At 46.5% G+C, this 20,895-nt stretch overlaps 1 protein-coding gene across 16 annotated transcripts in view; it reads left to right on the forward strand.

Moving 5' to 3' along the window:
• The window catches only part of LOC111957411 (splicing regulator ARVCF), a 194,995-nt gene that overhangs the window by 15,407 nt on the left and 158,693 nt on the right, over window positions 1-20,895 (forward strand). The window contains exon 1 of one of the 16 annotated variants that reach the window (XM_023978224.2): window positions 15,636-16,145. The exons of the other annotated variants lie outside the window; for them this stretch is intronic. Within the exon in view, the coding sequence (XP_023833992.1) occupies window positions 16,125-16,145 (21 nt within the window). The 5' untranslated portion in view covers window positions 15,636-16,124. Of the gene's footprint in view, window positions 1-15,635; window positions 16,146-20,895 lie in introns of those variants that run through there. 16 annotated transcript variants of the gene reach the window in all.

Below are 20,895 nucleotides of genomic sequence, written 5' to 3' on the forward strand. Positions count from 1 at the left end.
TCATTGTCCTGTTGAAAAACAAATGATAGTCCCACTAAGCCCAATCCAGATGGGATGGCGTATCACTGCAGAATGCTGCACAGCAGACCGTGTCACCAGCAAAGCACCCCGACACCATAACACCTCCTCCTCCATGCTTTACAGTGGGAAATATACAGTCGTGGCCAAAAGTTGAGAATGACACAAATATTAATTTCCACAAAGTTTGCTGCTTCAGTGTCTTTAGATATTTTTGTCAGATGTGACTATGGAATACTGAAGTATAATTACAAGCATTTCATAAGTGTCAAAGGCTTTTATTGACAATTAAATGAAGTTGATGCAAAGAGTCAATATTTGCAGCAATATTTGCACCCTTCTTTTTCAAGACCTCTGCAATCCGCCCTGGCATGCTGTCAATTAACTTCTGGGCCACATCCTGACTGATGGCAGCCCATTCTTGCATAATCAATGCTTGGAGTTTGTCAGAATTTGTGGGTTTTTGTTTGTCCACCCGCCTCTTGAGGATTGACCACAAGTTCTCAATGGGATTAAGGTCTGGGAGTTTCCTGGCCATGGACCCAAAATATCGATGTTTTGTTCCCCGAGCCACTTAGTTATCACTTTTGCCTTATGGCAAGGTGCTCCATCATGCTGGAAAAGGCATTGTTCGTCACCAAATTGTTCCTGGATGGTTGGGAGAAGTTGCTCTCGGAGGATGTGTTGGTACCATTCTTTATTCATGGCTGTGTTCTTCGGAAAAATTGTGAGTGAGCCCACCCCCTTGGCTGAGAAGAAACCCCACACATGAATGGTCTCAGGAGGCTTTACTGTTGGCATGACACAGGACTGATAGTACCGCTCACCTCGTCTTCTCCGGACAAGCTTTTTTCTGGATGCCCCAAACAATCGGAAAGGGGATTCATCAGAGAAAATGACTTTACCCCAGTCCTCAGCAGTCCAATCCCTGTACCTTTTGCAGAATATCAGCCTGTCCCTGATGTTTTTCCTGGAAAGAAGAGGTTTCTTTGCTGCTCTTCTGGATACCAGGCCATCATGCAAAAGTCTTCACCTCACACCTGCCTGCTGCCATTCCTGAGCAAGCTCTGTACTGGTGGTGCCCCGATCCCGCAGCTGAATCAACTTTAGGAGACGGTCCTGTCGCTTGCTGGACTTTCTTTGGGGGCCCTGAAGCCTTCTTCACAACAATTGAACCGCTCTCCTTGAAGTTCTTGATGATACGATAAATGGTTGATTTAGGTGCAATCTAACTGGCAGCAATATCCTTGCCTGTGAAGCCCTTTTTGTGCAAAGCAATGATGACGGCATGTGTTTCCTTGCAGGTAACCATGGTTGACAGAGGAAGAACAATGATTCCAAGCACCACCCTCCTTTTGAAGCTTCCAGTCTGTTATTCGAACTCAATCAGCATGACATAGTGATCTCCAGCCTTTTCCTCATCAACACTCACACCTGTGTTAACAAGAGAATCACTGACATGATGCTAGCTGGTCCTTTTGTGGCTGGGCTGAAATGCAGTGGGAATGTTTTGTGGGGATTCAGTTCATTTGCATGGCAAATAGGGACTTTGCAATTCATCAGAACACTCTTCATAACATTCTGGAGTATATGCAAACTGTGGCAGCAGACTTTGTGAAAATGTATATTTGTGTCATTCTCAAAACTTTTGGCCATGACTGTACATGCAGAGATCATCCGTTCACCCACACCACGTCTCACAAAGACACGGCCCAAGCAAGTCTCTTCTTCTTATTGATGTTCTTTAGTTGTGGTTTCTTTGCAGCAATTTGACCATGAAGGCCTGATTCACGCAGTCTCCTCTGAACAGTTGATGTTGAGATGTGTCTGTTACTTGAACTCTGTGAAGCATTTACTTGGGATGTAATTTCTGAGGCTGGTAACTCTAATGAACTTATACTCTGCCACAGAGGTAACTCTGGGTCTTCCTTTCCTGTGGCGGTCCTCGTGAGAGCCAGTTTCATCATAGCGCTTAATGGTTCTTGAAATTTTCCGGATTGACTGACCTTCATGTTGTCACGTGTGCTTTCGGCCTCTAGGTCACCAGGTTCCTCGTAATGGCACACACCTGTCACCATCGTTACGCGCACCTGCACGTCTTCAGACTCACCTGCACTCCATCACCTCCCTGATTACCTTCCCTATATGTCACTCCCTTTTGTTCCTTCCCCAGGCATTATTGTTTCTGTTTCATGTCTGTGTGCTGTTAGTGTTTCCTGTTTTATATTATGTTGTGTTTATTCATTAAAACACTCACTCCCTGAACTTGTCATTTTCATTGCTTATTTGAGATGTTCTAGCCATAATATGGACTAGGTCTTTTACCAAATAGGGCCATCTTTTGTATACCCCTCTACCTGGTCACAACACAACTGATTGGCTCAAACACATTAAGGAAAGAAATTCCACAAATGAACTTTTAAGGCGGCACAACTGTTAATTGAAATGCATTCCAGGTGACTACCTCATGAAGATGGTTGAGAAAATGCCAAGAGTGTGCAAAGCTGTCATCAAGGGAAAGGGTGACTATTTGAAGAATCTCAAATATAAAATATATTTTGATTTGTTTAACACTTTTTTGGTTACTCCATGATTCCATATTTGTTTGTTCATAGTTTTGATGTCTTCACTATTATTCTACAATGTAGAAAATAGTAAAAATAAAGAAAAACCTTGAATGAGTAGGTGTTCTAAAACTTTTGACCGGTAGTGTACAATGGTGTTTGTTCTTCACTGGTTGCCCTTTCCTTGTGGCAACAGGTCACAAATCTTGTTGCTGTGATGGCACACTGTGGTATTTCACCCAGTAGATATGGGAGTTTATGAACATTGGGTTTGTTTTCTAATTATTTGTGGATCTGTGTAATCTGAGGGAAATATGTGTCTCTAATATGGTCATACATTTGGCAGGAGGTTAGGAAGTGCATCTCAGTTTCCACCTCATTCTGTGGTCAGTAGGCACATAGCCTGTCTTCTCTTGAGAGCCAGGTCTGCCTACGGCGGCCTTTCTCAATAGCAAGGCTATGCTTACTGAGTCGGTACATAGTCAAAGCTTTCCTTAAGTTTCGGTCAGTCATAGTCGTCAGTTATTCTGCCACTGTGTACTCTCTGTTTAGGGCGAAATAGCATTCTAGTTTGCTCTGTTTTTTTTGTAAATTCTTTCCAATGTGTCAAGTAATTCTCTTTTTGTTTTCTCATGATTTGGTTGGGTCTAATTGTGTTGCTGTCCTGGGGCTCTGTGGGGTGTGTTTGTGTTTGTGAACAGAGCCCCAGGACCAGCTTGTTTAGGGGATTCTTCTCCAGGTTCATCTCTCTCTAGGTGATGGCTTTGTTATGGAAGGTTTGGGAATCGGTTCCTTTTAGGTGGTTGTAGGCAATTTAACGGCAATTTTCTAGATTTTGATAATTAGCGGGTATCGGCCTAATTCTGCTCTGCATGCATTATTTGGTGTTTTACATTGTACACAGAGGATGTCTTTGCAGTATTCTGCATGCAGAGTCTCAATTTGGTGTTTGTCCCATTTTGTGAATTCTTGGTTGGTGAGCGGACCCCAGACCTCACAACCATAAAGTGCAATGGGTTCTATAACTGATTCAAGTATTTTTAGCCAGATCCCAATTGGTATTTCGAATTTTATGTTCCTTTTGGTGGCATAGAAGGCACTTCTTGCCTTGTCTCTCAGATCGTTCACAGCTTTGTGGAAGTTACCTGTGGTGCTGATGTTTAGGCCAAGGTATGTATCGTTTTTTTGTGTGCTCTAGGGCAACGGTGTCTAGATGGAATTTGTATTTGTGGTCCTGGCAACTGTACCTTTTTTGGAACACCATTTTTTTGGTCTTACTGAGATTTACTGTCAGGGCCCAGGTCTGGCAGAATCTGTGCAGAAGATCTAGGTGCTGCTGTAGGCCCTCCTTGGTTGGTGACAGAAGAACCAGATCATCAGTAAATAGTAGACATTTGACTTCAGATTCTAGTAGGGTAGGCCGGGTGCTGCAGACTGTTCTAGGTGCCCTCGCCAATTCGTTGGTATATATGTTGAAGAGGGTGGGGCTAAAGCTGCATCTCTGTCTCACCCCACGGCCCTGTGGAAAGAAATGTGTGTTTTTTGCCAATTTTAACCGCAGACTTGTTGTTTGTGTTCATGGATTTTGTAATGTCGTATGTTTTCCCCCTAACACCACTTTCCATCAATTTGCATAGCAGACCCTCATGCCAAATTGAGTCGAAGGATTTTTTGAAATCAACAAAGCATGAGAAGACCTAGCCTTTTTTTTTGGTTTGATTGTTTGTCAATTAGGGTGTGCAGGGTGAATATGTGGTCTGTCGTACGATAATTTGGTAAAAAGCCAATTTGACATTTGCTCAGTACATTGTTTTCACTGAGGAAATGTACAAGTGTGCTGTTAATGATAATGCAGAGGATTTTCCCAAGGTTGCTGTTGACGCATATCCCACTCTCTCTCCTTTACTAGACCCAGTGCCACTCCAGGAATGTGACCTTCTGCCTCACAGACTAGTTGCGTATATAACCAAACAAGGCCGGACCCTGACCCTCCTCCCCTGATTGGAAGGCTAAATTGAAAACAGTCAGAATGCTCCATGTGCTTTGTAGTTTAGAGGTTTTTGGCTGTTCAAAGCCTTGATTTAATTATGCTAATACGTTTCAGGTACTGGTGTGACATTTTTACTACATGAGTTACAAGCATGTAAATGGCACAACAAACCAGTACCAGAAGTTTTATTCCGACAATATTTTGGGTTCAAGAAGTACACATTGAAGACATGTTGGTTTCTGCCTTGCTTTAAACCTTAAGATTATCCTTTACACCAGTACACATTTGTCGGACAAGCACACCTGATTCAACTTGTCAACGAATCACCAGGCCCTGAATGAGTTGTATCATGTATGTTTGCCCGGGACTACAACAAACATGTTCTGTTGGGGGCACTCAAGGACCGGAGTTGGGAACCACTGCTCTACACTTTATGAACGCTTAGTCTACCAATATGGTCGTGGCTTGGCCAGAGGTGCAGTGAGGGACCCCGGGTCTGCCATCTGCCAACCTGCCAGCAGCACAGAGACTGGCAGTGAGTGGATTCACAGTGACAGCAGCTTATGTGTACCAGGCGCTCTGTAGGTATACCTGTCACATCAGTCATGTAGCCCTGTCATGGTAACCCCATTGCATGCACCATTTCTACCCATCCAGAAGGTCTGGGACTGGGGCTGGTGTGGGTGTGGGTGACAGAGAGCAAGTTATGCACTGCTTTTGGCCAGCAGCAGACCCAGGGCCTCTTGACTTTGCACATGAAGTCATTACAGCAGGGCAGAGTGGCAGAAGTGAGGTCTGGAATGCGGACTGTCTCACACTCTATGTGTCTGAGTGCAGCTTTGGAAATTATTATTGCCAGAGGAGGAATGTGTCAGAGAATAAGAGCTACTACTGTTGTCTCTCCCAGTGCCTCATTTAACCAGACCTGGGCAGTCTGGGGGCTCCAACACCGACACACACAATCATAGAACGAAAGGGAGGAGAGAGGGGAGGAGGAGTGAGAAACAGTTTGTGAAATTGAGGAGGGAAAARGGATTTGTTGGGAAGTGTTGATTGCATTGGCATGTTCAGGGGAATGGCGCCGGAGGGAATGGCGGATGTTTTACGCTATTTTGTGCATTGTTAAATATTTTTTAAATTTTGGTACATAATGTTTCCGCCATCGTTTTCTACAGTGCGTTCGGAAAGTATTCCGCCCCCTTGACTTTTTCTACATTTTGTTACGTTACAGCCTTTTCCCCCCTCATCAATCTACACGATACCCCATAATGGCAAAGCAAAAACAGTTTTTTTGACATTTTTGTAAATGTATTAAAAATAAAAAACATTTATTTTTTAACACATTTACATAAGTATTCAGACCCTTTACTCAGTACTTTGTTGAAGTACCTTTGGCAGCGATTACAGCCTTGAGTCTTCTTGGGTATGACGCTACAAGCTTGGCACACCTGTATTTGGGGAGTTTCTCCCATTCTTCTCTGCAGATCCTCTCAATCTCAACGGGACATTAAGAACTGTAATATACTCTGCTTCTCGGAGTCATGGCTGAATAAGGACATAGATAATATACATCTAGCTGGTTTTCTATGRATCGGCAGGACAGAACAGCAGAGTCAGGTAAGATCGGGGGGTGGTGTGTCTCTTTTATTAACAACAGCTGGTGAGCGATCTCTAATATTAAGGAAGTCTTGAGGTTCTGCTCGCCTGAGTTAGAATACCTAATGATAAGCTGTCAACCATACTATTTACCTAGGCCATTTTCAGCTGTCTATTTACCACCACAAACAGATGCTGGCAGTAAGACTGCACTCAACGAGCTGGATACGGCCATAAGCAAACAAGACAATGCTCATTGAGGCGGTGCTCCTAGTGGCCGGTGATTTTAATGCAGGAAAACTGAAATCTGTTTTTACCTCATCTCTACCAGCATGTAACTTGTGCAACTAGAGGAGGGAAAAAACTCTAGATCCCCTTAAGTCCACACACAGAGACGGTATACAAAGCTCTCCCCCACCTTCCATATGGCAAATCAGACCATAACTCTATCGTCCTGATTCCTGCTTACAAGCAAACACTCAATACGGAAGTRGTCCGATGAAACGGATGCTAAGCTACAGGACTGTTTTGCTAGTACAGACTGGAATATGTTCTGGGATTCATCTGATGGCATTGAGGAGTTTACCACATCAGTCTCCGGCTTCATTAATAAGTTAATTGATAACGTTGTCCCCACAGTGAACGWATGTACATATCCCAACCAGAAGCCAAGGATTACAGGCAACATCTGCACTGACCTAAAGGCTAGAGCTGCCACTTTCAAGTAGCAGGACACTAATCCGGATGCCAGGACAACCACCTCTCCCTCAATGTGGGCAAGACAAAGGAGGACAGGAGGGAGACTCTGGCTGCTCCGGACAGGAGGGAGACTCTGGCTGCTCCGGACAGGAGGGAGACTCTGGCTGCTCCGGACAGGAGGGAGACTCTGGCTGCTCCAGACAGGAGGGAGACTCTGGCTGCTCCGGACAGGAGGGAGACTCTTGAGGCCCGCGGGACTAGAGGGCGACGCTGGAGGCTCCGGCTAGAGGGCCGACGTGGAGGCTCCGGACTAGAGGGCGACGCTGCTTCAGCGACGGGCTTCAGTCAGGAGCAGCCGGAGTCTCCCTCCTGTCCGGACCCTCGTCCGGAAGCAGCCTCCTGTCTCGGAGCAGCCGGAGTCTCCCTCCTGTCCCGGAGCAGCCGGAGACTCCCTCCTGTCCGGAGCAGCCGGAGTCTCCGGAGCAGCCGGAGTCTCCCTCCTGTCCGGAGCAGCCGGAGTCTCCTTCCTAAAGGGCGTCGCTGGAGGCTCCGGACTGAGGGCGTCGCTGGAGGCTCCGGACTAGAGGGCGATGCTGGGAGGCTCCGGACTAGCGTCCTTCGTTGGAGGCCTCGTGCATGGATCATCACTGGAGGCTTCGTGCCATGGATCATCACTGGAGGCTTCGTGCCATGGATCATCACTGGAGGCTTCGTGCCATGGATCATCACTGGAGGCTTCATGCCATGGATCATCACTGGAGGCTTCTTGCCATGGATTATCATTGGAGGCTTCGTGCCATGGATCATCACTGGAATGGAGAGACACACAGGAGGCCTGGCTCTGGGAGAAGGCACAGGACTCACCAGGCTGGGAGACATGCAGGAGGCCTTGTCCTTGGCCGAGGCACTCGGATGCACTGGACCGTGGAGGCGTACTGGCGGTCTGAGCGCAGAGCTAGCACAACTCTTCCTGGCTGGATCCCCCTGTAGCCCGGCAAGTGCGGGAGTTGGAACAGGCCGCACTGGGCTGTGCTGGCGAACCGGGGAACCATGCGTAGGGCTGTTGCAAGTATACCCCGGGCCGAGAGACGCACTGGAGACCAGATGCGCTGAGCCGGCATCAACCCTCCTGGCTCGATGCCCACTCTAGCCCGGCCGATTCGAGGAGCTGCGATATAGCGCACCGGGCTATGCGTGCGCACTGGGGACACCGTGCGCTTCACCGCATAACACGGTGCCTGCCCAGTCACTCTCTCGCCGCGGCAAGCACGGGGAGTTGGCTTAGGTCTCCTACCTGAGTCCGCCATCTCCCCGTGCGCCACCGCCCGCCCCCCCCCCATAAAAAAAATCTGGGGCTGCCTCTCGTGCCCGTTACCTCGCGCCAATTCCTCGTAGTGTCGCCGCTCCACTCTAGCTGCCTCCAGCTCCTCTTTCGGACGGCGATACTCCCCTGGCTGTGCCCAGGGTTCCTTGCCGTCCAAAATTTCCTCCCATGTCCAGGAGTCCATTTTCCCACGCTGCTTGTTCCTTTGGTGGTGGGTGGTTCTGTAACGACCGTCGTCAGGAGAAGGAGAAGAGGACCAAGGTGCAGAGTGGTAAGTGTTCATATTACCTTTAATAAAATACGAAACACTTGATGAAACAACAAAAACGACAAATGAACAGTCCTGTAAGGTGAACACACAAAACAGAAAACAACCACCCACAAACACAGGTGGGAACAGGCTACCTAAGTATGATTCTCAATCAGAGACAACGATAGAAAGCTGCCTCTGATTGGGAACCATACCAGGCCAAACACATAGAAATACAAAACAAGGACAACATAGAACACCAGACATAGAATGCCCACCCAAACTCACACCCTGACCAACCAAAATAGAGACATAAAAAGGATCTCTACGGTCAGGGCGTGACACAGTGGGTCTTGCGACGGGTATACAGAGATGACCAGTTTACAGAGGAGTATAGAGTGCAGTGATGTGTCCTATAGGAGCATTGGTGGCAAATCTGATGGCCAAATGGTAAAGAACATCTAGCCGCTCGAGAGCACCCTCACCTGCCGATCTATAAATTACGTTTCCAACTTTTCCCAACTGCATTGTTGGGAAAAGGCTCATAAGTAAGCATTTCACTGTATAGTCCACAACTGTTGTATTTGGCGCATGTGACCAATAACATTTGATTTAATTTAATTTCTGTAAGTGCAAAATTATTTTATTCAAGTATTGAGGTGTTTAATTGATGAGTTTTAAGGAGGAGTAGCATTCTGAGATGGTATAGGCATCCTAAGCTATACTTGCCCTTTTCTAGGCCTTCCAATCACTGGCAGGCTTGTATGTTATTATTTCACTGAATAGGGAGAGAAAATTCCCTTTGTTGCACAAATGGAAAGACAACATATTAATCCTCCATATTGCTGAGTTGACATTTTCTTGGAAATAATTGCATACTGTTGAAAGTCATAAGATTCCGTTTTCGCAGGCTCTGCTACTGTTAGCACACACATCCTCATGTAGTGTAGCTATCAGACTGGTGCTTGTTCCAACCTCGATGATAGACCTGCATACATTTACCAGAAGGAGATGGTGTCTCGAAGCTTGTCAACTGATTTAGCTAGTTCCTCTCTCTCTCTTTCGCTCTTTCTCGTTGTCTCGCTGTCTCTCTTTCTGTCACCCTCTCCCTCTCACCACCCTTCTCTTCTCTCTCTCCCGCTCCTCCTCCTTTTCTTACATCTTGAAGAGGGAAGTAGAAAACATGATTTTACCAGATGCAGCTTCATCTGAGGTGTCTGTCAGTGCGAGGCATGTTGCAGTACATTAACCTTTTCTCCATCTGTTCCGAGCCAAATACAGGCAGACAGACAGACAGACAGGCAAGAAAATGACTAATTGGGTTTGATTACCTGCGATGGATTATTTAGAAGTTGTTTTTAATGCGCTGCTCAGTGTTGCAGAAAGCCTAGCACCATGTGTCATGGGTTATAGGAGAGTATTATAAAGGCTATGTTGTCGGTAAATAATTAAGTGTGTAATTTGAAGATCATAAAATGCCGGGGTGCAGACTGCAGTTTTATGTAAAATAGTCTCTCTTGAAGACTAACTCAAGTAGTTGTTTTCCACAGAGAAGTGAACTAATATAATACTATGCACAGCTAGGGAATGTTTTCCACAGAGAAGTGAACTAATATAATACTATGCCAGCAGCATACGGGAATTGTTTTCCACAGAGAAGTGAACTAATATATACTATCACTCATGCACTACAGCTAGGGAATGTTTTCCACAGAGAAGTGAACTAATATAATACTATGCACAGCTAGGGAATGTTTTCCACAGAGAACGTGAACCACATATCCACTACTATGCACAGCCTCAGGGAATGTCTTCACAGAGAAGTGAACTAATATAATACTATGCACAGCTAGGGAATGTTTTCCACAGAGAAGTGAACTATTATAATACTACTGCACAGCTAGGGAATGTTCTTCCACAGAGAAGTGAACTAATATAATCTATGCACAGCTAGGGAATGTTTTCCACAGAGAAGTGAACAATATAATACTATGCACCAGCTAGGGAATGTTTTCCACAGAGAAGTGAACTAATATAATACTATGCACAGCTAGGAATGTTTTCCACAGAGGTGAACTAAATATAATACTATTGCACAGCTACGGGAATCAGCAAACCTAGCCATTTCCCTTTTTTCTTTGGATTTGGGCCTTTTTGTGTTAGGTCTTTTTCCAAAGTGTAGTCAAGCCTTCACAAAGTTGTGTTAATAAAGAAAGGTCGCCTTGCTTGAGCTCCTGTCTGAGTCTTGGCAAGTACATTTACATGATAGATTACATTTCTTCTCACTGTGGTCACAGTATTATAGCTGAATTCTTTAACGCCGGCAGATTTCCCCCTCATATCAAGTGCAGTAAGTGAAGGAAAGGGACAAAGAGTTGCGAGAAAGAGAGGCATAGAGGGGAGGGATGAAGAGGGAGAGAGAGTGTGTAAAAACTTGCAGTGTAGGTTGCCCTCCCCTCTTTGGGGAAGACGCTGTGTATATATACAGTGGGGAGAACAAGTATTTGATACACTGCCGATTTTGCAGGTTTCCTACTTACAAAGCATGTAGAGGTCTGTAATTTTTATCATAGGTACACTTCAACTGTGAGAGACGGAATCTAAAACAAATCCTGAAAATCCCATTGTATGATTTTAAGTAATTAATTTGCATTTTATTGCATGAATAAGTATTTGATACATCAGAAAAGCAGAACTTAATATTTGGTACAGAAACCTTTGTTTGCAATTACAGAGATCATACATTTCCTGTAGTTCTTGACCAGGTTTGCACACACACTGCAGCAGGGATTTTGGCCCACTCCTCCATACAGACCTTCTCCAGATCCTTCAGGTTTGGGGGCTGTCGCTGGGCAATACGGACTTTCAGCTCCCTCCAAAGATTTTCTATTGGGTTCAGGTCTGGAGACTGGCTAGACCACTCAGGACCTTGAGATGCTTCTTACGGAGCACTCCTTAGTTGCCCTGGCTGTGTGTTTCGGGTCGTTGTCATGCTGGAAGACCCAGCCACGACCCATCTTCAATGCCTTACTGAGGGAAGGAGGTTGTTGGCCAAGATCTCGCGATACATGGCCCCATCCATCCTCCCTCAATACGGTGCAGTCGCCCTGTCCCCTTTGCAGAAAGCATCCCCAAAAATGATGTTTCCACCTCCATGCTTCACGGTTGAGATGGTGTTCTTGGGTTGTACTCATCCTTCTTCTTCCTCCAAACACGGCGAGTGGAGTTTAGCCAAAAAGCTATATTTTTGTCTCATCAGACCACATGACCTTCTCCCATTCTCCTCTGGATCATCCAGATGGTCATTGGCAAACTTCAGAAGGGCTGGACATGCGCTGGCTTGAGCAGGGGGACCTTGCGTGCGCTGCAGGATTTTAATCCATGACGGCGTAGTGTGTTACTAATGGTTTTCTTTGAGACTGTGGTCCCAGCTCTCTCTCAGGTCATTGACCAGGTCCTGCCGTGTAGTTCTGGGCTGATCCTCACCTTCCTCATGATCTTGATGCCCACGAGGTGAGATCTTGCATGGAGCCCCAGACGCGAGGGTGATTGACCGTCATCTTGAACTTCTTCCATTTCCTAATAATTGCGCAACAGTTGTTGCCTTCTCACCAAGCTGCTTGCCTATTGTCCTGTAGCATCCTAGCCTTGTGCAGGTCTACATTTCAGCCCTGATGTCCTTACAGAGCTCTCTGGTCTTGGCCATTGTGGAGAGGTTGGAGTCTGTTTGATTGAGTGTGTGGACAGGTGCTTTATACAGGTAACGAGTTCAACAGGTGCAGTTAATCCAGGTAATGAGTGGAGAAGGAGGGCTTCTTAAGAAAACCTAACAGGTCTGTGAGAGCCGGAATTCTTACTGGTTGGTAGGTGATCAAATACTTAGTGTCATGCAATAAAATGCAAATTAATTACTTAAAAATCATACAATGTGATTTTCTGGATTTTTGTTTTAGATTCCGTCTCTCACAGTTGAAGTGTAACTATGATAAAAATTACAGACCTCTACATGCTTTGTAAGTAGGAAAACCTGCAAAATCGGCAGTGTATCAAATACTTGTTCTCCCCACTGTATATATCTTCAATTCAAAGGGCTTTATTGATATGGGAAATATGTTTACATTGCCAAAGCAAGTGAAATAAACTATCAGAAATAAACAGTAAACATTACACTTCAAATGTTATATAACGGCTATGTACAGTGTTACAATGTGCAAAAGGGAAAATAAATCAACATAAATATGGGATGTATTTATAATGGTGTTTATGCTTCATTGGTTGCCCTTTTCTTGTGGCAACGGGTCACAAATCTTGTTGCTGTGATGGCACACGGTGATATTTCACCTAATCGATATGGGAGTTTGTCAAAATTGGATTTGTTTTCTAATTCTTTGTGGGTCTGTGTAATCTGAGGGAAATATGYGTCTCCAATATGGTCATACATTTGGCAGGAGGTTAGGAAGTGCAGCTCAGTTTCCACCTCATTTTGTGGGCAGTGTGCACATAGCCTGTCTTCTCTTGAGAGCCAAGTCTGCCTACGGCAGTGGCAGTCGGTGTCTTTTAAGATTAGGGACGATTAAAACATTTTTTATGMGCATTGCCTTATTTCTATTACAGCATATTGGATGACTGTCATTCATATTTCATTCACCCAGTTCAATGTAACATCGATAGGTTTAGGCTACTACATGATACTATAATTAAGCAATAAGGCCCGAGGGGGTGTGGTATATTGACCATATATCACAAACCCCTGAGGTGCCTTATTGCTATTATAAACTACTTACCAACGTAATTAGAGCAGTAAAGATAAATGTTTTGTCATACCCATGGTATACGGTCTGATATACCACGGCTTTCAGCCAATCAGCATTCAGGGATTGAACCACCCAGTTTATAATTTTCCCTTTACCCATCATGAAGTTGCTACAACCTAGCCTACGAATGGAAGTTTACAACGTAGATGCACAGGTTGAGAGAAAAATGTGAGTAATCAAGGTGACATACAGTCACACATTCAATACTGCCTTGCACACTCTTGCCTGCTTCTAGCTGATCTAGGGTGTAATCATTAGTCCAAATAGTTTTGTTCCGTTTGCTTCCGTTTAAAAAATGCTCTTCAACAGAATTTGTGGAATGAATACCCCATGATCACCCGCAAACACAGTTCACTTTCGTAGCAGCCACATACTGTACGAACAGCATGATGACTTTACTTGTTGTATAATTCCTTCTCGCATCTACGCGCTCCCCTCCTCTCACCTTTTTGCTTCGCTTGTGGACTTTAGTGCACAACACAACAGATGTCTGTGACCAGGCGAAAACCTTTCCAAGCCAAACCTCCATAACATAACCGCTAACAGCTACACACAGCCTACATCGTTGTTACGATATTAGCTGACGTTATCGTCAACATAGCTACTAGAGCTAATGTTACAATTATGCAGTACAGTGTACAGCAACCAGTTWAGCAGTTACACCGGTGGGCCCCGGTGGCAATAAATTAGTAAAAACCAAAAGCTTACCTTGACTTGGAAGAGTTACACGGTTGGATAGCCATAGCCAGCTAGCTAACATAGCATCCCTCTTTGTTTAAGTAGGCTAAACTATCTAGCTGCATTCGCTAACAAAGTAAGTGAAAGTGAAATAAAGTGAACGAAATATAGCTCTCTCTCTCGCTCTCTTGCTTCTTAATTTTTGAAGAAATGAAGTTGTTCAAAACTGTTGTCGTTCTCTCTCTTTATGTCAACTACTCACTGCCTTTTATGCAGTGCTAGCTAGCTGTAGCTTATGCTTTCAGTACTATATTAATTCTCTGATCCTTTGATGGACAACATATCAGTTCATGCTGAAAGAGYTCCGATAGGTTGGAAAACATCCTCTGGAAGTTGTCATAATTACTGTATAAGTCTATGGACGGGGATGAGAACCATGAGCCACCAAGGTTTTTCTATTTAAGTCAAGTGTACCAAGAGGAGGACGGAAGCTAGCTGTCCTCCGGCTACACCATGGTGCTAACCCAGAGAGTGCTGTTGAGGCTACTGTAGACCTTCATTGCGAAACAGTGTGTTTTAATCAATTATTGTGACGTGAATATATTTAGTGACGTGAATATATTTAGTATAATTTTATCTAAAAAGTTGAGTATAGTTTTTATCTATTCACTGAGGAGGATGGTCCTCCCCTTCTTCCTCTGAGGAGCATCCACTGGCCTACGGTGGCCTTTCTCAATAGCAAAGCTATGCTCACTGAGTCTGTACATAGTCAAAGCGTTCCTTAATTTTGGGTCAGTCATAGTGGTCAGATATTCTGCCACTATGTACTCTCTATTTAGGGCCAAATAGCATTCCAATTTGCAGAGTTTTTTGTTAATTATTTCCAATGTGTCAAGTAATTCTCTTTTTGTTTTCTCATGATTTTTTGGGGTCTAATTGTGTTGCTCTCTTTGGGCTCTGTGGGGTCTGTTTGTGAACAGAGCCCCTGGACCAGCTTGCTGAGAGGACTCTTCTCTAGGTTCATCTCCATGTAGGTGATGGCTTTGTAATGGAAGGTTTGGGAATCGCTTCCTTTTAGGTGCTTGTAGAATTGAATGGCTCTTTTCTGGATTTTGATCATTAGCGGGTATCGTTCTAATTCTGCTCTGCATGCATTATTTAGTGTTTTACATTGTACACAGAGGATGTTTTTGCAAAATTCTGCATGCAGGCTTAATTTGGTGTTCTATTTTGTGAATTCGTGGTTGGTGAGAGGACCCCAGACCTCACAACAATAAAGGGCAATGGGTTCTATAACTGATTCAAGTATTTTTTGCCAGATCCTAGTTAGGATGTCGAATTTTATGTTCCTTTTGGTGGCGTAGAAGGCACTTCTTGCCTTGTTTCTCAGATCGTTCACAGCTTTGTGGAAGTTACCTATGGTGCTGATGTTTAGGCCAAGGTATGTATAGTTTTTTGTGTGCTCTAGGGAAACGGTATCTAGATGGACTTTGTATTTGAGGTCCTGGCAACTGGACCTTTTTTGGAACTCTCTCCCCCTTCCTTTGGTATGTTGGTGGGATGGGGTGGGGCCAGAGCAGGGCTCCCTGTATGTGTATGCTTCAGCTGCATCTGTCTGTCAGCCCCCCCCCCCCCCCCCCCCCCACTCCCATGTTAGAGGCTTCCTTTGCATAGATGCTGCATGAGGAGGAGAGAGGGAGGGAGAGAGGGTTGAAGCTGCTATACACTCACAACACAGGGCAACTGCTGCCTGTCTGGGAACTATTCACACACACACCCCTCCTCCTTCCCTCTTTTCTCTTAAATCCAGGGTTTTGTTCCCCTCTCCGGGTAACTTTTGTTGAGAGAGAGAGTGTTTGTGTGTGCTGTTTTGTTTTGCTCCCCTCCTTCACTGGATTCGTACTACCGTCTTTGGTTTGTCCATACGGCTGTAGTCTACTGTCCTGAACATTTCAGTATCTCCACTGAGCAGGCATTTTTTCTCCCTCTCTGAGAGGACTTAAAGTGTGTGAGAGAGCGAGAGAGGGAGAGCGCAAGCGACAGTGTGGGGAAAGGATGGCTGCCTGCCTCTGAGCTGCCTCTGCGCTTACGGAAATAAGGAACTACAGACAAAAGGGGGAAAAAATTACTTTTCAGCAAGAAGGAAATTGTTTAGCTTTTTTGGAGGAGGTTAAACAAAGGGATTTGAACAATGCCTGCTGAAGTGAAACAGGTTAGTATTGTGATTACCCGATTATCCCGGCTCTTTCCTTCTCTCAACCTTCAGTCTCTCTCTTTTTCCTCCTCCATCTATTTCTCTCTACTTCTCCTGTGTTTTCCTTTTGTATATGGTCATTGTGCTTGATGGTAGAGGGTTAATGATGTTTCATGTTTGCTATGCTTTGCTTTGTTGTCCTGGGAGGTCAAATTATACATCAGTGTTTTTGTCAGTTTCCCGCAAAACATCTTCAGTAACTGGAAATATAACCTATTTTTTGCATTCTTGTCCTTCAGGAGGAGTGTGGTGTATGCGTGTGTTTACTAGTCTCTAGTGCAGGGGTAGGCAATTACATTCAGCCGTAGGACGATTTTTGCCGGAGCGAATGGTCAGGGGGCCGGAACAGAATTATTATAATTTGCACACAGCAAACTGACCACAACTAAGCCTAAAAAGAGACTATTTGAAAATAACAATAATTTCATACCTTGATTACATTGAGACACAATCTTTATTCGTGAGAATACGTAGGAAAGGATTTTGTAAAGTAACATTTTTGGGGAGGAATTCCTGGTGATTAGTAAAAGAAAAAGGTGTGGGGTTCTTTACTTGCTAGTCCTATATAATTAACTATTTATTTACACTATTTGCAGCCTGTAGTGTACTCTGATAAGAGCATACAGATATCTATAGATGGAATTACTGTCTTGTAAGCGTTCATCGGTATGATAAATGGGTAGTGCATCCACGTTGCCACAGACTGGAAGTCTGTCAGTAACATTCTGATTTCCAGATAATATACATATTGAGTTCTGTTGATGACCCCAACAGTAGCCCTATGTAAGATCTTGGATCCCATTTAGGGTGACCAGTGGAAGTGATGTGCTGAAAGTTTCTCTGTAACGATTGGTTGTAAGAGCCAGGGCGACCACAAGACTGGATTTATAACCTCCCTGTAAGGGCCAATCGAAGCTGTGGTTGCTAGAGGACAACTATTTCAGCCTTTTGTTTTTCTCAGGAGCACAGTTAGTCTACCAGAGGAATGTGCTTTTGTTTGTGTGATTTTTACTGTCTTTGTTGTGTGTTTGAAATTGAGTGTGTGTGTGCGGTGCTGGAAGTGTGAGAATGAGAATGCACTCTTCCTTGCCGAACTTGGCACTGCTCGTATATTTAAAAAAAGTACATATTAGGATTCAGAGACAATTATCTGGCTTTGAATAAAGTAAACTGCTCATTCTCAGCCCTTCCTCCTCCTCCCAGTCCCCTCTGCAGTATATTGGGATGGATGAGGTGGAGGTTGGACTTAGAAAAGCCTGGCATGTCAACTATTGTTTTTGCTCTGATAATCTGTTTACGGCTGCCCTGAGAATGGAGGCTACTTGAAAACTGGCAACGTGTTGGAGCCAAAAGAAAATCTGTATTTTCTTTCTATCCMTGAGTTATTTTCACCCTTAACTCTCTCGTACTATACTGTGTGTGTGTATTTCCAGTAATCTCACGAGGCCTTACTGCTCAGTGATACCTGAGAGTGTCACCAGCGTGTGACCTCTCTAGGGTGCGTTCACAAAATGTAGTGTGGATGTGCGGAATGCTGCGTGTCCCTGACCTCTGTTGCCGTTGGAGATGCCTTTCATGCTTTAGGGTGCGCTGACATCGAGACCCGCTTCTGCCGACCTTTTCAACTCGGCTGGAAGTTCCTCAGTGAGAGAACACCTGCTGCGGGGGTGGTTGTCCCTGTCACACACACACACACCTTCCCCAGGCCCTAAATGGATTGCCCAGGGGTCAGTGTTGTTGTTGGAGTCTTTCTGTTGTTTTTGTTGTCGTCTTTGAGCGGTCTGCCTTTTTAAGGGCAAAGGGTTGAAAGGTTTCTGTAACCCCCCCTAACCTCCACACCCATCCCTTGGCTGCAGCTGGGATGTACCGTGTGGGGATCTGATATCTCAGTCTATTTCTATACCTCGAGGACATAAAGTACAGATCTGCGGTGGTCTGGTCAGGCTACACATGCTGCAGATCAGAGAGTAGACACAGAGCAGAGGCCAGGCAGGGGGAGTAGAGAACTATTGCACAGATATTGCACAGATGTTCCTGTGCCCTGAACCCATCTTAAAGCAGCAGCAGTAGGGCAGCCTATGTTCAATGAATCCTAACCCAATGAAGATTACTCCCTCAGCCCTCAATTCTTGCCGACGCCTCGGTCGGTCTGACCGTGTCTGAGTTAAATTGAACTTGCCTTATTTTAAATGATCTGCAGACCAAAGGGTGGCCTTCTAAACATTTGCTTGGTCAGAATAGCCTGTCGCTAGTACAGGTAGACCGCTCACCCTCGTGAAAAAGGGATCATGGGAGATTTCACTGTGAAGAAAAAGGGGAAAGGAAAATATTCCAAAACGCAGATGGTAATTATCTTCCTCTGAGGTCTACAGGTGCAGAATCTGACTGCGTCCCACATTGGGGCCTGGTCAAAAGTAGTGCACTATTGACGAAATAGGATGCCATTTGGGACACAGCTCAGACTTTTCCTTTCAACGGCTGAGTAAGGAGAAACCACCTGAATTCAGCCAGAGACTTAGTGTCTGGTGTTAAGTGTGGGCCACTGTCAGTCTGACAGCTTATGGGGGTTTCACATGTATTATTAACTAAGGCTTCCCTCCCTCCTCAGACGCTGTTTGATTCCTGGGTGAAATTAAGTCATCTGACTCCCACACTCTCTTGCAGGGGAAGGCGATGCATACACCAACCAACCATCCCTGTATTCATTTCCATACCTCGTCACTGTCTGTCTTCTCTGTCTGTCTGCTTAGGCTGCCTTTGTGCCTCTGTGGTGGAAGGCAGTGCTTTGAAGACATGTAGTGTATGAGGAGTGGCATTGTTTGGGACAATCGTACACAAAAATGTCAGTGACACGAATGGACAGACAGTGAGTGGCTGGTGGAGATCGGCGATGGCGCTGAAAGGCCACTGCCTGGGGATGTTGTTTGGTCATGAGTGCTGTTCTAGTGGGCAGGGGGAGGTAGGGAGGAAGGTGAGGAGGGAACAGGGGGAGGTTGGAGGGAGGTGAGGAGGGAACAGGGGGAGTCAGGGAGGTTGGGAGGGAGGTGAGGAGGGAAAGGGGGAGGTAGGGAGGTTGGGAGGGAGGTGAGGAGGGAACAGGGGGAGGTTGGGAGTAGGTGAGGAGGGAAACGGGGAGGTAGGGAGGTTGGGAGGGAGGTGAGGAGGGAACAGGGGGAGGTAGGGAGGTTGGGAGGGAGGTGGGGAGGGAACAGGGGAGGTAGGGAGTTTGGGAGGGAGGTGAGGAGGGAACAGGGGGAGGCAGGAGGTTGGGAGGGAGGTGAGGAGGGAAAGGGGGCAGGGAGGGTTGGGAGGGAGGTGAGGAGGGAACAGGGGGAGCAGGGAGGTTGGGAAGGAGGTGAGGAGGGAACAGGGGAAGGCAGGGAGGTTGGGAGGGAGGTGAGGAGGAACAGGGGGAGGCAGGGAGGTGAGGAGGGAACAGGGGGAGGTAGGGGGTTGGGAGAGAACAGGGGAGGTAGGGAGGTTGGGAAGGGAGGTGAGGAGGGAACAGGGGGAGGTAGTGGAAGTTGGGAGGGAGGTGAGGAGGGAACAGGGGTAGGCAGGGAGGTTTTTTAGAGGGAGGTGAGGAGAGAACAGGGGGATGTAGGGAGGTTTTTAGAGGGAGGTGAGGAGGGAACAGGGGTAGGCAGGGAGGTTTTTTAGAGGGAGGTGAGGAGGGAACAGGGGGAGGTAAGGGAGGTTGGGAGGGAGGTGAGGAGGGAACAGGGGGAAGGTAGCGATGGAGCGATGGGCGGAGCAGGAAGGTTGGAGGGAGGTGATGGAGGGAACAGGGGGAGGCAGGGAGGTTGGGAGGGAGGTGAGGAGGGAAAGCAGGGGGAGGCAAGGGAGGTTGGAGGAGGAGGAGGGAACCAGGGGAGGCGAGTGAGGAGCGGGAGGTTGGAGTTGGAGGGAGGTTAGGAAGGGAACAGGGGAGAGGCAGGGTAGGTTGGGAAGGAGGTGAGTGAGGGAACAGGGGGAGCAGGCGAGGTTTGGGAGGGAGGTGAGGAGGGAACAGAGGGAGGCAGGGAGGTGAAGGAGGGAACAGGGGGAGGTAGGGAGGTTTGGAGATGTATACAGGGGAGGTTGGGAGGGAGGTTGAGGAGGGAACGGGGAGGTCAGCGGAACAGTTGGGAGGGAGGTGAGGAGGGAACAGGGGTAGGCAGGGAGGTACTTTTTAGAGGGAGGCTGAGGAGCAGAACAGGGGGATGTAGGGAGGTTTTTAGAGGGAGGTGAAGGAGAGAACAGGGGGAGGTAGGGGAGGTTTTTAGAGGGAGGTGAGGAGGGACAGGGGTAAGGCGGGAGGTTTTTAGAGGGAGGTGAGGAGAGAACAGGGGGATTGTAGGGAGGTTGTTCGAGGGAGGTGAGGACGAGAACAGGGGGACGGGTAGGGAGGTTGTGAGGGAGGAGGAGGGAAACAGGGGAGGTGCGAGGTTGGGAGGAGTGAGGAGGAACAGGGAGAGGTAGGGAATTTGGGAGGGAGGTGAGGAGGGAAAGGGGAGGCAGGGAGATTTTTAGAGGGACGTGAGGAGGGAACAGGGGTTAGGCAGGGAGGTTTTTAAGAGGGAGGTGAGGAGAGAACAGGGGGATGTAGGGAGGTTTTAGAGGAGGTGAGGAGGGAACAGGGGGAGGCAGGGAGGTTGGGCGGAGGTGAGGGAGGGCACAGGGAGAGGTCCAGGGAATTTGGGAGGGAGGTGAGGAGGGAACAGGGGAG

Source organism: Salvelinus sp. IW2-2015, linkage group LG33 (assembly GCF_002910315.2).
Source record: "Salvelinus sp. IW2-2015 linkage group LG33, ASM291031v2, whole genome shotgun sequence".
Classification (NCBI taxonomy): Eukaryota; Metazoa; Chordata; class Actinopteri; order Salmoniformes; family Salmonidae; genus Salvelinus; species Salvelinus sp. IW2-2015.